Source organism: Halichoerus grypus, chromosome 4 (assembly GCF_964656455.1).
Source record: "Halichoerus grypus chromosome 4, mHalGry1.hap1.1, whole genome shotgun sequence".
NCBI classification, from domain to species: Eukaryota; Metazoa; Chordata; class Mammalia; order Carnivora; family Phocidae; genus Halichoerus; species Halichoerus grypus.
In genome coordinates this window covers 184,850,642-184,871,589 of record NC_135715.1, presented here as the reverse complement: position 1 = coordinate 184,871,589, position 20,948 = coordinate 184,850,642, and the positions used below count along the sequence as shown (strand labels likewise).

General features: G+C 41.7%; 1 protein-coding gene and 1 long non-coding RNA gene across 2 annotated transcripts in view; one reads left to right on the top strand and one right to left on the bottom strand.

Annotated features, from left to right (window-relative positions):
- LOC118522472 (uncharacterized) overlaps positions 1-20,948 on the top strand; it is a 35,127-nt gene that overhangs the window by 12,177 nt on the left and 2,002 nt on the right. The gene's annotated exons all lie outside the window — the stretch shown is intronic.
- On the bottom strand, positions 1,103-19,899 carry LOC118522468 (uncharacterized). Its single transcript, XM_078071420.1, has 2 exons — positions 18,758-19,899; positions 1,103-5,227 (listed from the first exon to the last, which is right to left on the bottom strand). Exon 2 carries the CDS (start codon positions 5,202-5,204, stop codon positions 4,290-4,292), a length of 915 nt encoding a protein of 304 aa, XP_077927546.1. The 5' UTR covers positions 5,205-5,227; positions 18,758-19,899; the 3' UTR covers positions 1,103-4,289.

Below are 20,948 nucleotides of genomic sequence, written 5' to 3'. Positions count from 1 at the left end.
GAGGTAGAAGCTGGGAGGAGATATAAGGGGCAGGAGAGACCATCCTTACCAAAGGCAGATATAGGATGATGTTTACATCTTCTGGGTGGGGCAGTCTCCCAGTGATAATTCTTTCCCTTCAATAGCGCTTTGTGGAGTCAATCAAAGTTACCCCCTCTGGGCCCTTGGGCAATCCTTGTCTCTGACCAGGTGCTCCTCATCCCATCTTCATCTTCTGTAGCCTGTGGTACCTTCCAGCTTCTTTTTGCTGATGACCTCTCTCCTTTGGCAAGAAGTCTTCAAAGACAGGTCTTTTCCAACAACCCCAAGGTCAGATCATTCCACAATTCCTCTTGGCTCATAAGAACACTCTGGCATCCTTTCCCCTCTTCCATCAGGGGTAAATGTGTAGTTTTCTCCCGTTGCTTATGTATCTTTGTTTGGTCATCAGTAGGGCAGTTCCAGCCAAAGCCCTTGATCTTCTCAAAGGAAAAAAATATGCTTAAAATTCATTAATGGGGCTGATTTTACAGTCTTGAACTTCTTCTGAACAATGGCCTGGATGCTTTCAACATTTTCTTATGATGAGTATTATGAACCACTTTTCCGTTCTTGCTTTTAGGGACTTTGTCCAAGTTCATTCTTAGTTAGCCAATATATGTTTATATAGCATATCTATGGATAAGCCAGAAATAGTTTCATGCAGTAATAATATGGTTGCTATTATGGTAAAATACGATGTCCATAAGAACTTAGGAATCTTGAGATAATTCACATTTTTTCCTTAAGTAACGTATTTTCAGAGCTATTTGCAAAGTGTGTGTTCTCTGAACATTTCCCCCAAACCTATATACCCCTTCTGACTTTAAATTCAATATCATTGCACCATTTCTAGAGACCAAAGATACACTTTACAAGAACCCTCAACAAATTACAAGTGACTTTAGCCACCACTTCCTCTCTCCCTTCCACATCTTGCCCAGGTTTAAGGTTCTCTAAGGGGTGCAAAGGATTTACACATCATGAGAAAGATTATTGCTAATGTCATTTATGATATCAACAAACATTCTAAATACCAACTAAGAAAACTTCCCAATCCAAGACCAGGATATCAAAACCAAAATGACCTTATAAATTTTTAATAATTTGCTCTTTGTAGATCATCTCTTAAGGGAAACACAAGAAGCTAATCACAGTTATTCACTCTTAGACAAGAACTGGGGACCTGGAAAAAGAGGGAGAAGGGCTTACTTTTTACTAAGTATCATTTTTAACCTTTTGAATTTTATACTGTATCTTCCCAATTCAAAAATTGTTTTAATTTTAAAAATAACAATTTGCATTTGAAGGTATAAAACTACCATTCTAACAATCAATGTTACAAGTAAAAGTCACCTTTTTACATAAGAAAATAGTTTTAAAAGTTTTAAGATTAATATGATTTCATTTATATGTGGACTCTAAAAAACAAAACAAATAAGCATATCAACAAACAAAACAAATAGACTCTTAAATACAGAGAACAAACTGGAGGTTGCCAGAGGGGAGGTTAGTAGGGGGATGAGTGAAATAGATGAAGGGGATTAAAAGGTACAAACTTCCAGTTATAAAATAAATAAGACACAGAGGTGAAAAGTACAGCATAGGGAATATAGTCAATCATATTTTAATATTGTATGGTGACAGATGGTAACTATACTTATCGTGGTGAGCATTGAGTAATGCATAAAATTGGCAAATCAATATATTGTACAGTTGAAAATAATATAACATTGTATGTTAACTATACTTCAATAAAAAAAATTTAACACTCCCCCCCGCCAAAAAAAAAAAGAGAAAAAAAAAAAGAAAAGCTTTAAGGATAAATTGAATTGTGTATTTTAGATTTAGGGCTTATAATTGAGTTAACTTTGGTAGATTTTTTGAGTTTTTATTCCACTCTTGGCTCTCAGATTATTTCATTTTTCAACAAAAACTAAGAGACAGCTTGGGTTTTGTGGGGATGGAACTTGTAAAAAAAAGGCATATCTTATTGACCAGTGAGTCCACTACATCATTTGTAGAGTGCCTGCCATCTACAGGCACTATGTCGAGTGCCAGGACACAAAGGTAATCAGCCCTGGCAGTCTCTTCTCCCTTGGAGAGACTTGCATATTGCAGAAGAGAAGGTCATGCTTTGAAATCTCAGAGTTGAGAATGGAGGAAGAGAGAAGACAATGAACACCCAGAGAAGAGGCAAGAAGGACTTGGAGCCAAAATGGAGTCCAGACATGATATGGAAGCCACTAGAATCTGATAACAAAGTGGGGGCCTAAAGATGGGAGGGTGTAATCAAAGATGGGAGGGTGTAATCAAAGCAGGCTCTTTTCCACAAGGCAGGTGTCCACACCCAAAGCAAAGTGGAAAACTGAAGCCCAAATTTCCTAAGCAATTTGTCCAGCTCTCAAGGGTGATAAAATGGTCACCTTCAGCCAACACATGTGAATGGAAAATCTGAAAAGGAAGGTCCTGTCCTCCTAAGCTCCTGTAAGACCTTTCTAAGCCTCAGCTTTTCTCATTTGTAAATCAGGAATAATAATATGTACATTATATACCTGTTGTGGGGATTTGGTTTTGTGTATATAAAATGGCTTGCATGGTGTCAGGAGCATAATAGTTGCTCATGTGTTGAGCAACTATTTTGCTTCTGTTGTTGTTATCACCTGTAAATAAAACTAAATGTCATAATGGTGGATCCCATGGATTGGCTCTTTCAATCCTCATTTCACCCCCATTTTGGGATAACTTCCTGTTCCTGTGAAACTAGTAACTACATTTCCCAGACTCCTTTGTTCTTAGGGTCTGGATGCCAGATAGGTTCCACCAGTTAGAAGCAATCACTTGAGATTTGGAAGATGGAAGGAAGTGGAGGCCATCTTCCGGTTGCTCTTTCTTTTGCAAACTTACTACATTAAGAGGGGCCTGAGGCATGGGGGGCAATGGTGGAAGCGGTTGCTGGACCACCAGATCCCACCTGCAGTGGAATCTTGACACCAACAAGTGGTGGCTCCTGATTTCTGCTCCTCCAGCCCTGCCAGTGTCTTTGTAAGCATTTAAGTCCCATATTAAATCCCATGTGTCTAAAGTACCTAGAGTGATGATTCCTGTTTCTAGAACTGAATCCTGACTTACTCAGAAATGGATGTTTCATCTAAAGAAATCTCATATGTAAATTCCCGTGAAAGACTTTATTTTGTACTACTGTCTCAAAATGGCTTAGATTTAAATCATGAGTTAATTCCCATGTTTAAACCAGTTCAATGTTCTTCTTGATGCCATTCTCTTTGAGAACTGTTAACATAATACAATTAAAGTGTTCTGGGATCTTGAAAAGTTAACTCCAAGTATCATATTGAAAGAGGCAGAGTATGTTTTTGTGATTATAACCCATCCATTGTCTTTCTTTATACTTTATTTGGTTGAGAGGAAAATGGCCCCTGAAATGAGTTTGCTTCCTAATATCCATTCTTCCTTCCTTAGTATCAAGAACCCCAATTTTTAGCTGGCGACACTACCACCCAGCTAAAATTTATTCCCACTCTCCCTTAAAGCCAAGCATTGCCATATGACTAAGTTTTGGCCAGTTAAATATAAGAAAAAGTGTTTTGTGTAATTTCTAAAAAGTGTCTTTAGAAGGAGGATATAAACCCTCCTCTGCCCCTTCCTCCTTCCTGTTGGCTGGAGTATGAATGTGATGACAGGACCGCTAACAGCCATCTTGGGTCGTGAGGTAGTATAGTAATCATGGCAGAATAGAAGAGCATGAACCTGTTGCCTACAGAGCTGCTGTATGGGACTGGATTTTTTACCTCCAGATTTCTTTTACATCAGAAAAAAAAAACCAAACAATCTCAAACCTTAAAAAATCATTGTTATTTTGTTTCTGTTTTGTTATTATATGTAGCCAAGCCTATGCCTAATTAATGTAAGAGGAAGAGCCAAACTTCTCTTCATATCAACCATGGACTGTTTGTCAATTTTTAAAAACAAGTGCATTCTCAAAAGCTGCCTCATTACTGAAACACAGTAGGACATGCTGCTAAAAATGTTGATCTGGGTTTAGAATTAAAGACACAAAATGATCTCACAGAGGCCAATTCATGTACACAGCAGCAAAGTTTGCAAGCCAGCTGAATAACTCTGACTTATTCGTCTTGCTTTCAACATCAAACCAAGGCACGAATTTTAGGTTGAGTAAAAGGCAAGTCCTCAAGCCCAGCTGATGATCCATCAGGGCTAGAGTTATTGATTCAAAATGGCTGTGTTTCGGGTTAAACTGGCTCTCTGTTGGCCATCATGTGACCACACCACCGCTGACAGCACATCCAATGGTACAATCTGCTTTGCAGCTCTCTATTCCAGAGCCCATAGATCAGAGGGTTAAGACACTGGGCAAATGCAAAGACTCCAAAAAGCACCAGATTTAAAGCAAAGAAAAACAGCCCACACATCTTTCCCAAGCCTATGAATATCAGGGTTGGTATCACATGTAAACCCATCTGCACTAAATGAATAAGGACTGTTTTCCTTGCTTTGATATTTGATCTGTTAAAATGGCCAGCCCGTTTCCCTTCTTGGTAGATCAGAGAGTAACTTATAAGAATGATGGACAGAAGAAGGAAAAGGAAAACCATGCCAATAGCTCTGGCAGCAGAGCCATTCAAGATCACAGGGCAAAGGCGTTCAGATTTAAAAACAGCACCCTGAGTGAGGTTAGTGCCCTCTATGAGGAATAAGCAAACATTCTTGAATATAATGATTGTCCAAGACCCAGCCAGAATCCTATACTTAACTGAATCTACAAAGGACAGAGATTTCAAAGGCCAGCAAATGGCCAGGTACGTGTTGACAGCCATCAAGGCCAGGGTGAAGAGGATCCCTTCTCCCACACTTAGCTGGACCCCAAATACCACCCAGCACATAAGCACAGGACTGTTGGCCAGCAGAGCCCGCATCCCTTGGAAAACCACCCCCAGGCCGCAGTAGGAGGAGATGCACAGCAGATGGTGACACAGGAGGATGTATCGGACCTCCTTCTTCAGCTTCGAATTCTGCGACACCATCATGATGATGATGACAGTGACAAATGTGGCAAAGAAGAAGGCAACTATGTATACAGAGGCCTTCACTGTTGCTTCCAGCCTCAGCCAATCCGATATGTTGCAGTGTTCAGAAGACAAGTTCATGATCTTTCAGGGCAACTTGGCTCCTGCAGGATTAAAGAACAAGAAAGAGTGAATCTTAAAGGTTCTGGTGTGGTTTTCCAGCTCTGTGATCTTGCATAAATCTCAAGGAATATGTTACACGTTTTTCTGTAGAGAGAACAACAACTTTAGATAGCACTGACGTGGATCAAAGAAACTGGAGAAATCATCTGGGGTCTTCACTTTATTTCAAGAGAGGGACACATACTCAAACCATCCAAAAGGAAAGTTTGAAAGATGGACTCTCAAGAGTCGGCAAATTGCTCAAAATCAGGTCAAGGTTTTATTCTTTGTGCGTCCTTTTCCATCTTTGATTGTGAGAACTTTTTCAATTTGGAGCCACAAAGCACAACATTGTAAAACTCAGATGATGAACCACCAAGCACTTGTTAACACTTAGCACATGCAAAGGTCTGGGGAAGACTTTAGGGCAAGAACTGTAAGGAACGTGGAGAAGCCACTGATGCAAAGTCCTGAATTCATTTGGGTCCATAAGACATGACAATGTCTCCTTATGAAATCCCATTTACAAAATGACAGCAGCCATGGGTGACATTTACCCAGTACTTTCTAGGGATCAAAACTATTTTTAGAGCATATTATTCACCAATCCCGGGGTATGTTTTATTTTCCACTAAGTGGTTTTTTATGCACTTTTCACAAATGGGGAAACAGACTTAAAGAGGCTAAGTAACCTGCTCAGGGCCATATGGTTATTGTGTAGAGGGGCCAGGATATGCATTTCAGAGTACAACTCCAGAGCCCACCCCCTCAACCACTACAGGGATATTCATGTCAAATGCAAGGTCAAATAAATGCATGCTCTGAGTTCTTCTTTGGCCAATGTCATTGGCCCCCCAATGCCAACTGAACGCCATTTGTAGAAATACCATTTCTGTTGTTAAGTTGGAAGACTGCATGTCCAGGAAGGTGTTGGGATCTTAGGATTACTGAGGGACTGTGACCACTGAAATGGTAGTAGCCTCATAAGATCTTCTCAAGCATGCACAGCAGTGAATGGCTCACCATGCCGCAGCCTGGGGATCCCCCAAATTTCAGGATCACTGTCTCCAAAAGTCTACTGTAGAGATGCCAACCTTTGCCTCCCCACTATGGCTTTACTCACTTCCTCACCACCTGTTGCGTCGCCTCTCTCATCAGAGTTGATTGGAACTAGGGGTAGACATCTGACTCATGAGAATTATTCTAGACACCACCAGTGTCTGCTTCTTAAACATCCGACTAAAGAATTCTCACAGAGAATGGAGTCCGAGTGTGATGTCACGTGATTGGCCCGCCAGTCATGTTGGCACATAGGCGAGTAGAAGAAGGTGACCGAGAGAGGTAAGAGAGAAGCAGAGGGAACCACAAAGTCCCTGCAAGGCTCCAAAAGCCCTTGCAAGACAGAGAGAGAACAACTTGGGCTCCTGAATTTCTGATTCTGCTGAGATGCTCTGCATTTTCTGTCCTTGAGTTCTAAAAATATAACACATCCTTCTATTATTTGAGCTAGCTTAAATGGGTTTCCTTCTGTTCCTTGATGTCGGCCCCAGTGTTGAAAGTATATAAAGTGGACCCTGAAGAGACACAGTGTATTATATGGAATTCCTAAAGAGTGTGTCACCGTGGAGACAGCTACTGCAACTTGCCGAGAATCCGAGATGTCACAGCTCCTTATGAAATCCCTTGCCCAAGGCATCTATTCTCCCCTGCATATTGTGTTGTCACCCTTTGTGGGGAATTTCTCCCATTCAGATGGATTTTTGTGCCATTATCGTGCAGTCAAACTCTAGGCATTTATTCCTCTCTTTTCAGCCCCCAGAGAGGAATAGAAATGGGAATGGTCATTGTCATTGTCAAACTCATCATCAGGTTTTCTTTTAGCTGCAGACTTTTTGGTCAAAATCTTATACCAGAACCCTTCAATAATCAACAGAAAAATGCATCATCGGCCCACATTAAATGCCTCCTCATCGCTCATCCCCAGAGCACACTCCTGTAACTGTCCTCAAGGCACCACCATAGACAGCAAGGGCCCCAATGAAGATGGCATGCAGACTCTGGTAAGTTAGAACTCTGCCCTGCCTGGGGGAGTCACAGGAACTGGGCTTTAAGCCTAGATCTGCCGCCAATGAGGAATGTGACTGTGGATACTGAGCTCACTTCACTTCTCTGGTCCTTGGTTCCTAACATCACAGCCATGCAGGATTGCAAGCTCCACATCTTTTTTCTCTATCTACAGAGTCATCCTCACTCACATCCTGAAGAGCCAAATCTTAACTTGGGCCAGGTGTATCTGGGCTTTTTCCTTATTCTTGAGACAAGATTGGCCCCGCCTTTGATCTGGAATGTCCTCATCTTATTCCCCGTGGCTGAGTCTTGAATAGAACTGCTGTCTCTCTAGGACAGGGCCTGCCTTGTCCTGCTAGGCCCCCTCCCAGGACCTAAAACCCAACCTCTGAGTCCCAGAATGAAGGGGTCACTGCTGGCAGCCTCCACAATGGTGACGGCCTCCCTGTCGGCCTGGGCCCACTCCCAAGCTCACTGTCGCTGGGTTTGACCTAGCTGATGGGCTGTACTCCCCTATCATCCAGTCTTGCTCCCCATCCCCCATTCTGCCCAGAATCCCAATCATGTCTGTAGCTTCCCTGCTGGATTCCTCATTTCTGCTCAGCAGGGCTTCCATGCACTTGCATATCCCCCAGCCCCACCAGCCCCTACACACATGTCTGGTTTATTTTACAGCACATCCCAACAGCAATGAGTGGGGCTTGGCCTCGCTGTGTTCTAAGACTTGAAACCCTACACAGAGCATCGGTGACGTCCATTGTGCTTCCTTTGAAAAAAAATTTTACAAGCTTCTTTTCTCCCCCCCGAATTACTGTAGCTACAACTATAATAAACCTCTCTCCCTCCAGATCTAATACAGTTTCAGGCAACAAGTTTGTGTAGCTTTCTAATAAGTTTAACACACTGATCGATGAGGCACATTGTTGCATCATTCTACTCCACCAATCTTCACTCTACACTGAAACATACAACGCATATCCTAAGCGGTGAGGTTACCGGGTGGTAAAACACAGGCACTGACTCACAGAAGCCTCTCGCCCAATGGAAGCAGAATACGATATAACTAGGTAGTAATAACCAGAAACATCTGCCAAATGAGTAAGAAAGTTGGGTGTCCCTGGCAGGGTTGGTGGGGGGGTGGGTGTTCAGAATAGAAAGGGTCGCAGAGTCAGTGAGCAAAAGCTTCTTGGAAGAGCTGAGACTCAAATCCAGCCTTTCAAGATTGAAAACTAGAGCAAAGCAGGGTCAGAGGTGAGGGGGATAGAGACGAGGAGAGGTGCAGATTGCAAGCAAGAGAAAACGGCAAGAGCCAAGGTAAGGCAAAACCTGGGACAATGAGCAGATCCAGTTCGGTGGACTGAGGGCTTATTCAGAGGACTAAGGACAGACAAAGTCTAGGACCAGATTTTGAGGGCCTTGATTCCATTCCAAGGGTTAAAATTCACTCCGCAGGCAATAAGGAACCTGGCATGATCAAAATCAGGAGCAGCGCATGCCACAGGTTAAGAGGCCACATGAGATGCCCACCCCTGCTTGCACAGTGGTGTCTGAGAGGAGCTCTGCGGGGCAGGCAGCCTGGCAGGGGACAAATGTACACGGTGAAGACACTACTGTCAAAGCAGGTGGCTTAGAATCCTTCTTGTAGACATAAAGTCTCCAGGAGGGTTACAAATCTGCAAAATCAATGAGGGTTTTATCGCCTTTAATTGACCTACGAGAACTCAGAAAGATGAGTAATTTATTCAGGACCATGCAGCCAGACAGAATCTCCCAGCCTGCAAATTCATATTCTTTCTCAGAGGTATATTTGCCTCTCAGGAGCTCATGGCAACAAAAGCCATGTAAGAAGTCCCCTTCTATACATATTACCTCCACTTACGGTTCATTCCTAGAGCCTTTTTCTTTGGAAATTCTAAAATGGAAATACCTGTTTTCCTCCAGCCAAAATGTTCCTTTGGCTTCAGCTCCGAAATAAAACCCTGGAGCTAAGACTCCCATTTGTTCCACAATTGCCCCGATGAAATCAGAACCCACCACCGCCACCACTCCCTACAAAAATCCTGCTGGAAGCATCTGTGTGGGGAGGGCGGGATGGGTGCCCAACAAGATCAGTGAAGCAACTTGTCTCATCCTTCCGAAGAGCCTGGCTTAGGGCAAATCCTTGAGGGGCAACATGCTACCCTAGGTGGGAAACTGAATATACAAACACGTATGGCCAACCCATAAATAAAAATTAAACTCTGGTCCACAACCTGTAGTAACCTGCCAGGAAACCAAGCCCTCGTCCGGAGTAACTGGTGTCTCTCTGACCGTCCAGGCAGCCAGACAACAATCTCTGTAACAACTGGCCCCAAACAGCCGGGACTTGATTAATGATTGGCAGCTTCCCTAATTTTTGTCCCTGCTTCCAACTTAGGACCAATCAGAGAGAGTCAAATATGTCCCCCTACCCAGTCACATAGACACCTCACTTCCAGTTAGCCCGCCTGCAGCTTCCCCGGGCCCCAGGCTCCCATCAGGGCACGCCTGAAGCCTCCCCGTGTCCCCCCTAAGCTCTCCCACTCCTCTACCTGTCTCTGAGGTTCTGCTATAAAGCAAGTGACTGGGGCTGACTCCCTTGCTCTAGCAACCTCTGAATATGTGGCCTTGGTTTGCTCATCTGGTTGGTCTTTGTTCATCTTCACATCTGTATGAAAAGATGGTTCTAGGGGCCCCGCAACAGCACGTGTACTTGGAGCCATTTCTCCAAGGAGGTAATGAACGGGTGGCGGCACATTCTTCCTCCCCAGCTTGTGCCCCTATCCTGGTCAGGGTCGAGGCAGACAGATTCCTCCCACGGAGAGGCACTGCCTACCTTGTCCTCACCATGAACCCTGGGTCACTGACCTGGAGGAGCTCCCCCTTCTCTTACCTCTGAGGGCAACCATTCCCAAACCGACACCCCACTTCCGAAGGAAACCAAGGGACTGTTGGATATGTGCTAACGTGAGGGAAGGGTTGGAAGGGAGAGAGGAAGAGGGTAATGACACAAACAAAACATAACAGTAGATATTCGTGCTGATTGCTCAGTATGAGACGGCTCTGGGGGAGCTGACTTCTTCAATCAGCACACCAAGCCCAGTAAGGAGGCACAATCATTTTTTGCATTTTTCCAAAAAGAAAACTGAGAGATAGAGTCAGGAAGGAACTCATTCAGGGTTAATTAGCTGGTGACAGTGATACTGGAGCTTGGACAAGGCAGTCCACCTGTAGGGTGCAATCTCTAAAACCCCCGGGCCAGATGCCCCACGTCAGGGTAGGGTGATACCTAAAGGTTGTGACGGACTCCCTACACTTTCTCTCAGGGTGTTGCTGGTTAATGGTGAAGTCTGGCTTCCAACCCAATTCTTCTGATTTCTGAAATGACATTTGGTTATTGTTTGTTGAGTTTTTTCCCTAACAGGACCACACTGGTGCAGATGAATTGAATTCTTCTTTAAAAAGAAAAAAAAAAAGACTTAGCAGGTGTTATGGTCTGAATTGTGTCCTCCCCAAAATTCATGTCGAAGCCCTAACCCCCAGAACTTCAGAATGTGACTGTATTTGGAGACAGAGTCTTTAAAGAGGTAATTAAGTTAGAATGGGCCATTTAGGGTGGGCTGTAATTTCATCTGACTGGTGCCCTTGCATCCTTGTAAGAAAAGGAGATTTGGACACACACAGACCCTAAAGATGTGTGTGCACAGAGAAAAGACCATGTAAAGAGACAGCAAGGGGATGATCATTTGCCAGCCAAGGAGAAACCTCAGAGAAAACCAACCCTGCCGGCCCCTCATTCTTGGACTCCCAGCCTCCAAAACTGTGAGGAAATACATTTCTGTGGTTTAAGCCACCCAGTCTGTGGTATTTTGTTTCGGCAGCCCGAGCAGACTGATCCAGCAGGGAAAAGCAGCTCCTAGCTACCACCTTAGTGCCAGCTAGCTGAGCAGGGCTTCCCGTGGGTCCGTCCTGCCTCTCCCCAGAACCTCCACCTGGGAATTTCTGAAGGAGGAAAGATCTCTGAGAGGGAGGAGGGCCTTTCCTTCTTGGGTGCTCACGGTCAGTCGGGCGGTGCCGACCAGGCTTAGAGCCCTGACTTACTGCCAGTGGAAAGGACCATCAGCTGAAAAGAAACCTCAGAAATGATTTCAAATGTTCTGTGGCTGCCGGCAGAAGGCCAATGAGAAGAAGTGGATACTTCCAGAATAACTCTTAAAAGCCTCCCCGAATGATGAGACCTTCTCCTCTCCCACGATAAACATGCCCTCCTCTCTTTAAACATGTCCTCTCCTCTGCTCTAATTGTGGCCTCACTTCTTTGGTATTTTAAAAGTCACTCCGGTCTCGGAAGCTTTGGTGATCTCCTCTGTTATTCTCCTCAAAGCAGGCAGGAAGGAAGGGAGGAAACCGGTGTATACTGAGCACCAGTCACTCGACATCCAGAACAGGCACTTAGTAAATATTAGCTGTGATTGTTGATCATCTGAGAACAGCTCACAGAGGTGACGTGGGAACTGGATGAAATCACAAAGCCTCTGTAGGTGTATCCTGTGATTTTTGAAGACAGAAAAATCACACATTTTTCTGAGTGCTTTCTCAGGCAGTTAACTTTTTGAGTTTGAACTTGCCTTTTTATTTATAAAGGGAAATGCTCCAGCTTCCTTCCCCCATTTTGTTCTGATCAAAAGTTTGATCTACAGATGTTCTTCTAGGTACTCATAAGATTCATTAATCCAGAGACCTGCCACCTTGCTTTAATAGAACCTTGGCCTTTTCTGAACTACTTAATGTGTAAAAACACGTGAAAAACAATGTGTTTCTTAAAAAACAATGCGTTTGCGCATGTTTACTTGAGATTTTGAAACACCAGGCTGCCCACGAACAAGGGTAAGGTGAAACAAATCCCCAAACCTGGAATATAAATAAATATTCAAGGAGGAAGTATTGAAAAGAAGGTAGTTCATAAGAACAGTGACAAAGCTCTTTTCACCGTCCCAGATATACCTGCAGATAGAAATAGACAAAGGAGCCATTCCAGAATTTCAGAAGAAGATTGTACAATAATACTAACTATAATAGTATCATATGTAACAAACATTTTCCATGAATCTTCATATAAGTTTAAATAAGGAATTTATATGAAATTACAGTGCACTGGCTAAAATAAGAGTCATTCGATTCTGCTTAGATGGAGCTCTCTGCATTGGCATGGACTAAGAACAAAAGTAGCCGTCTCGACACATAGACATGTATTCACTCGGTGAATTCCAGCTAGAGGTATCATCCAATTTTCGAAAGTTCATGTTTCACCACTTCGCTTTTGCGAAAGACCTATATTGGTTCCTGTTTTCACGAACTGAAAAAAAGGCAAAAAATACCCAGTAGCATTCTGCAGCTGTTGGAGCCATTATAGAGCAGCATGCACCCCAAGCATGGAGAGGCCCCCCCGACCACGTCCTTCCCCAGGACCATGCTCAGCATCTCAGCTTCAGGCTGCCAGAGTTTTGAACTATGTCTGTGAGCTTTACCTCGATTTATTTTGTGCATCCATTAGCAAGATATGTCCTATGGTATGAGAAGAGTCTCTGGGAAGTGATTTTTTGGGTCTGGGAATGTTCACAAATTTCTCCATATAAATTAATGGTAATTGCTTCTTTGCTTTATGCCATTTTGGCTTACAAAAGGTTTCATGGGTGGGGTGCCTAGGTGGCTCAGTCATTTAAGCAGCCAACTTGATTTTGGCCCGGGTCATGATCTCAGGGCCATGAGATCCAGCCCCTAATTGGGCTCCATGCTCAGTGCGAGGTCTGCTTGAGACTCTCTCTCTCTCCCTCTCCCTCTGCTCCTCCCCCTGCTTGCGCTCTCTCTCTCTCTCTCTAGTAAATAAATAAAATCTTAAAAAAAAAAAAGTGGGACTCGTGGCTCAATTGGTTAAGTGTCTCTCTTTGGCTCAGGTCATGATCCCAGGGTCCTGGGATCAAGTCCCACATCAGGCACCTTGCTCAGTGGGGAGCCAGCTCTCCCTCTGCCTGCCACTCCCCCCTGTTTGTGTGCTCTTTCTCTGTCTAACAAATAAACAAATAAAATCTTAAATTAAAAAAAAAAAGCTTTCATGGGAACACTGTACTTTCAGATAGCAGGATAAACCTGCACATGTGTGCCCACCAGTGTGGATCCAAGAGTTGGAGATACCTTAGTAACCAAAACACACCAAGTCTCTGACATCATGGAACCTACACGGTCCTGAGGCCCTGACACTAACCTAACATTCAATAAACAGATGGTATTTTTCTCCTTTTCTCCTTATCTCTCCAGATGCCAGAGGTCAATATGATGTCTAAAAACCACAAAAAGCAAACAGCAATCTGTATGTTGCTAAGCATGTGATTCATTTCCAATACTATTTCCCAGAATCTGAGAGGATTTTGTCTTTGGTGTCCTGGTTTTGCATTTATTTTTGAAATATGCTGAAGCTATTTTATTTTATTTTATTTTTTAAGGTTTATTTATTTATTTATTTATTTATTTATTTATTTGTCAGAGAGAGAGAGAGAGAATGAGAGAGAGCCACCCAGGCATCCCTGGAGCTATTTTAATGTTGCATTATTGAAATTATTAAGCTTTTCAAAAATTAATTTACCTGTGTATCATTTAACATTATTAAAGCTTATAAATCAACAATAGCTGCCTAGATAGTGAATTGTGTGTTTTGCTGATAGTTAATTGTCTATATACCATAGTCAATGGCTTTCTTTCTTGCACAGTTAAAATAGTTGGCCAATCCTAAGCAATAACACACACCCTTTCTGCTTCAGCAGACCACACCTGGCTTTAGCCATAAACCAAATGTTTTATCAGTACATTCTTGGCAGACCTGAAATCAGCAGATTCCATGAAGCTCTTTAGCTTTCTCTCTCTGACTCAGCATTGGGGATTATTGTAAACTTTCTGTCAGGTTTAATTCTATTTCTCCCAATTAAAGTATAATGTAATTATAGCTATTCTTACTAACCTTTTTTACAGGCTGTGATTTGTTTCACTGATGAACCCCCTTAGTTTTGAAATCCACATATAACACACATTGCTTGTCAAGTACTCTTATCTGTAGTAGGTATCTTTGAGTAATATATATTATACTTGATTACATATGTCATACAAAGTCAATTCTCTTTACCTGAATACTGTATGATTTATAATTGAAAGTAAAACCCATGGAATGCCTTAACTTTCGCCTTCTCTGTAAATTATTACTTAGCACATAGTTGATTATTAACTTGAACTTTTATTTAACTATTATATAATTGATTTCTCTCAGTTTTCAGAATCCTGTATATTTTCAATGTTTCTTTGACAGGGATATAAGCTCCCTGACCACGGCAGAGTCTATTACCATATGGATAGACTTGCATTTTTCCATAGCAAAGTCCACTTATACCAAGTTATTAAAGTTCTTGGTTATTTTCATTAGCATTTATATTTGCCTTTTAGAAATGGCATAGAATTTTGAATCATATTTATAGAGCATATGGTTATTTCAATATTTATCCTTGTGATAATCTTAAAATATGACCATTATATTTATCTGTTTATTTAATAAACTTATTCCCAAATAAAAAGCATATTATTGTTATTAATGCTATTTGGCAAACATTATTTGTAACTATATTTTGTATTTTTCAATAGAAATTACATTGTAAGTATTGGTGACAAAAAATTATTAATGTTGAAAACCTCAGCTGTGTTATCATTCAACCACTTTCAAATGATCAAAAAAAATGTATAATCAGAATTTTAAAATTCATGCCCCTATCCCATTTTCTCCATTCATACATTCACTCATTCATTCATTCATTCAATAAACATGTATTGTGCACCCACCTTGTGTCAGGCACTGTGCTAAATGCTGAGCCTATCAGAGAAGAATGAGATATGGTCTCTGTCCTTAAGAAACTTATTTCATTGGAGGAGGGAGGAAGATGGCAGAGGAGTAGGGGACCCTAGTTTTGTCTGGTCCCTGGAGCTATCAATCATTCTGAATACCCGTGAACTCAACCAGAGGTCTAAGAAAAGAATTGCTGTAATTCTATGAATAGAAAAGCAACCACTTTTTGCAAGTCTTTTTTAATTTTCATTTTTACAATTACATTCAATCCTTTCATTGTTTTTAATTATATATGTTTATATATAAGTTTTTCTTTCTTTACAATTTTGGGAGCTAGTTTCTTCTAACAACTAGACCAAAATACACCCAGGATCTAGTGTATGGCTCTGTTCCATTCACCTGTCTGATTATATTCTCTCTCTCTCTTCTTTTTTTTTTTTTTTCTTTTCTGTTTCTGGTCTCTTCAGATTTGTTTAGTGTATATTTCTCTGGGGTTGTTGTTGCTATTTTAGTATTTTGTTCTCTCATTCATTTATTCTTCTCTGGACAGAATGACAAGATGGAAAAACTCACCCCAAAAAATAGAACAAGAAGCAATACTAATTGCCAGGGACCTAATTAGTATGGATATAAGTAAGATGTTGGAACTACGAGGTCAGAATAATGATTATAAAGATACTAGCTGGGCTTGAAAAAAAGCATAGAAGACACTAGAGAATCCCTTTCTGGAGAAATAAAAAAATGAAGATCTAATCAAATCAAAATAAAAAAGGCTATTAATGAGATGCAATAAAAAATGGAGGCTCTAACTGCTAGGATAAATGAGGCAGAAGAGAGAATTAGTGATATAGAAGACAAAATGATGGAGAATAAAGAAGCTCAGAAAAAGAGAGATAAACAGCTACGGGATCATGAGGGGAGAATTCGAGAGATAAGTGATACTATAAAGCAAAACAGTATTAGAATAATTGGGGTGCCAGAGGAAGAGGAAAGGGGGTGGGGCAGAAGGTATATTGGAGCAAATTACAGCAAAGAACTTCCCTAATCTGGGGAAGGAAACAGGCACACAAGTCCAGGAGGCACAGAGAACCCCCCCCTCAAAAGCAATAAAAATAGGTCAACACCTTGACATATAATAGTGAAGTTTGCAAATCTCAGAGACAGAGAAAATCCTAAAAGCAGCTCAGGACAAGAGGTCCTTAACCTAGAAGGGTAGAAACATAAGACTGGCAGCAGACCTATCCACAGAGACCTGGCAGGCCAGAAAAGACTAGCACAGTATATTCAGGGTGCTAAATGACAAAAATACGCAGCCAAGGATACTTTATTCAGCAAGGGAGTCATTCAGAATGGAAGGAGAGATAAAGAGCTTCCAAGACAAACAGAAACTAAAAGAATTTGTGATCACTAAGCCAGCCCTGCAAGAAATATTAAAGGGTTAGACAAAAGCGAATTTTTTTCTCCTTTTCCCAAGAAGAGGATCTGGGGAAGTTATTCTTTTTTTTTTTTATGTTATGTCAATCACCATACATTACATCATTAGTTTTTGATGCAGCGTTCCAGGATTCATTGTTTGTGTATAACACCCAGTGCTCCATTCAGTATGTGCCCTCTTCAATACCCATCACCAGGCTAACCATCCCCCCACCCCCTCCCCTCTAGAACCCTCAGTTTGTTTCTCAGAGTCCATAGTCTCTCATGGTTCATCTCCCCCTCCGATTTCCACCCCCTTCATTTTTCCCTTCCTGCTATCTTCTTTTTTTTTTTTTAACATATGATGTATTATTTGTTTCAGAGGTACCGGTCTGTGATTCAACGGTCTTACACAATTCACAGCCCTGGGGTGGGAGATAGGGGGACAATGGTTGATGTACATATCCCAGTGGTATGTACCCCACAAATGTATGTCTGTGCCACTCTGATCTTGTGAGACTTGCTCCAATACTCAGAGAATCTTCTGATAAAATTATAAATTTCCTACCTTCCTTTTCACCACCTCTTGGCCACTTAAACTATCCACATCCATGGACTCAGTCTCCCACAAAGTCCACCAAAGAATCAGGCTTACATCATGGTTATTGCCATGGTTATTGCCAATGTTACCTAACCTGAGCATCTACCTTGTTTCAGACTTTCAGCCTGCCCTGATCTTAAATATGTGGTTGCCACTTAGTCTATGTCTTGACTTCCTAAATGTCTGGTCTCAAAACATTGAATATTATTTCTGGATGACCCTGGACTGAAGCCACAATAAGGACATCTGTTCTTTCAGAGTTGTCAGAGTGGTACCATGCAAATCCCTACCTGGACCCCAAGGAAGTGTGACCTGGTCAGAAGGCAAGTGTTCTTACTGGAGGAAGGGCAGTCTCCAGATGGAGGGCCATTGGTGATAAAAAGATGAGTGAAAAGTGAGTGGGGACTAGTCAGGAGACTTCAGTTTGTGTGACCAGAGCAGTAAGAATCCATATAACCAAAAAGGGAGGTGCTATCTCTAGGTGGTCCTCCCAGAAATAATGCATTTTATTTTAACACTTGGAGATGGTTTGCTTGTGAGATTAAGAGGCCTCTTTGTACAACATCAGGAGGTGACTAATTTGATCCTGGAAATGTAATCTATGGAAACCATTCAGTGTACTTACAGGTCCAGCAGAAAAGTATTGAAATAACAGCTGAAAATAGGATTTTTGTTCCCTTGGAAGCAATGAAAAGCAAAGAGTAAGAAGTTAATAATACATCACCACTGAAGAAGCAAAGAGGCCCCTATTAATGTAATATCTTGATCTACTTAATAAGCATATCTCACAAGCTGAGAGATACTCATGAGATTGCCACAGTATTATTGTTTTATTCTGCTATGTGCTAGAGTACTGTGAAGTGTCTATGGGTAGGTAATGGAAAAGTAAGGCAAAATCCCTGCATTTGTGGAGCTCAAAATATTTTAGGGAAGATAGATGTATAAGCAAATAGTTTCAATTTTATGATTTAAGTGCTTTAATTCAAAGTGCCATGGAAATCAGAGAAGGGACTCTAATCTTCCTAGAAGAGTCAGGGACAACTTCTCATGGGACAGTGACTCTAAAAAATAAGAAACATTCTTCTAGCCAGCTAGCCAGCCTCCTATTCATCCATTTATCAGGTATGTGTTGAGTACCTCTGACTGTTCTAGATGCTGTAGATGCACCGCTGAACAAGACAAACAAGTCCTTCCTTGAGTGAAGTTGACATTCTGGCAGGGGGCAGATGGCATTCCAGGAGAAACACAGAATAGGCTCCTTAAGACCATCCAATATCCACCTTCGGGCCTCATTTCTTCTCCCACAGGTATTTTCCTACTGAGACCAGAGTGCCTTGACCACTTAAACTGGTACATTTCCATCCTTTTGATTAAGTATAGTTCTCATCATGAAACCAAAATGACAATTGATTGTTTACCATCACGGTGGGATAATTCCAGAAGGGCATGATCAGATAAAATCAGGTTTCTGAAAATGCAGAACTGAGGATCAATTTCAAGCAGAAATAAAAGTGAGAAACAGGGTGCCCAGCCTGGCATGAGAACTCCTTACCTTACATTACCAGTGGAGGTCTTTTCTGCCAGCAGAAAAATGGGTTCTCTTTTCCAGGAAAAAAGTATGTGGAAGAGCAACAGGAGTTTCTCCAAGAATCCTATGAAGAATTCCCAATACCCAGCATCTAACAGAAGTGAATCAAGCAAAGTGCCTCACTTCACATTCTCTCAGGCCCCTGAGTCTTCAGACCTAGGGCCCCTTCCGTGCTGGCTGCAACAAGTGTCACCCTCTGATTCCCAGTGTAGAGAGCTGCAGGACCTCAGAGAAAGCGGGGATTTTTTGTGGTAGCCACTTCCTGAAAGAACACTCAGCACCGTCTGTCCAAGAAGGAAGTAGAGGAACCCAGAGACAGTACCTCCCCTTTCACGTCCCTTCTGGGGTTGGGACCTGCTTCATGGTGTTTAACGGTGACAAGAGATAAGGTTTCTAGAGAAAGCTAAAAAGTTTCCCCACCCCAGCATAAGGGAAACATTCAAGCCACTGGAACCAGTGGTTTTAAACTCGACTAGCCTTCAAAAATCTCATGTTACATCTATAGAAATGACCACAATTTCATTACAGAGGCAAGAGAAAGGCAGTTAGAAGCTTCTGCAAGGCACAGTTGGTGCCATTCCGAAAATTCATATTTCCTGTTTGCCAACATGTCTGCTTTAAGTCTCTCAAGCTGCTAATTATACTGCGAGTGTTATACACCAATGTTTCCTCATATTTATAGCCTTCATTTCTTTTTAAAGTTATTCAAGTAATATGTTTGTTGTCAAAAATGTAAAGTAACAGATAGGCATAAATAAGAAAAATCAAAATTCCCCATAATTCCACCTGAAGATAAGCATTGTTGGCACTTTGGTGTACATCCTTCCGGTCTTTCTTCTGTGGTGAGGATGAGCTTCTCAACATCCATTCCACCCCACACCATTGTAGAACATCCATGCCAATTTCTTGGGATTTACCCCATGTCCACCTCCATGTCCACCTCCATTATGGAGCCTGGTTTGGCTAAACCAAATCACAATAATCTTAGGCTCCCGCCACACTGTTTGCTTTAGGGACCAGCACCCAATCCAGACCTAAGCCAATCAATACAAAGCATTCCTCTGGCCACCAGGGTAGGCACGTGATTAAGATGGCCAATCGGAGCAAAGCCTAGGATTCCCACTGAAGGCCTGGGGAGAGACCCTCCTTCCTTCTCTGTGTCTGGACAACGGGAAGCTGTTGGCGTCCAGCTTGCCACCACAACACAAACCCGCTTTCAGCTGAGACGGATGCTGCAGAAGGCAGAAAAGAGATATAAAAAAGAAATTAGGTTTTTAAGGAAATTTCAGGGCTGCTAAATTAAGCTAACACCAAAACCTATCTTACTTCTGGAGTTTCTACTTATATGAACGAATACATTTGCTTGTTGACGTAAGTTTAAATTGAATTTTCTATTACATGTAACATGCATCTTAAATGACTCATGGAGATATTTTTATTAAAACGGGGCCATATTGCACACATTGTTTATAACTTCCTACTTAAAAGTACATAATAACCGTCCTTCCTTTTTAAGATAAATATACTTCTACAAAATTATTAATTGCTTCAGAGTAGTCCATTATATGGACAGACATTAAATTACTTACCCGATTCCTTTTTGTGGGGCATTTACATTGTTTTTGGGTTTTTCCATATTATGTAAACAATTCAGTGTTGAGTTTTCCAAATATAAGAGAACATACTTCTTCCTTAGGACACTTTTCTACTGTAGAATTTCTGATTCAAAGTATGTACTTTTTCAAGGATTTTGATTCATATTGCCAAATGGCCCTCCTAAAGGTTTGTTTCAATTATATTCCGACCAACAGAGCATGAGGATGCCCAAAAAAACTCTCTCCCTTCTCCCAGCCAAGAACCCACAACACATATAAAGTTTCAACACAAATAGCCTCTGTCTATATGATAAATGGTTTCCCATGGCTGTTTAATTTGCATTTTAAAAAATCATATAGCATGCTTACAATGTTTACTTTTCATATATTTATTTGCTTATTGTATTTCTCTTTTTCTAAATTGCCACTGCCATCATTTGCCCATTTTTTAAAAAGATTTTATTTATTTATTTGAAAGAGAGAGAGAGCACGAGCAGTGGAGAGGGGCAGAGGGAGAGCGAGAAGCAGACTCCCCACTGAGCAGGGAGCCCAACGCAGGG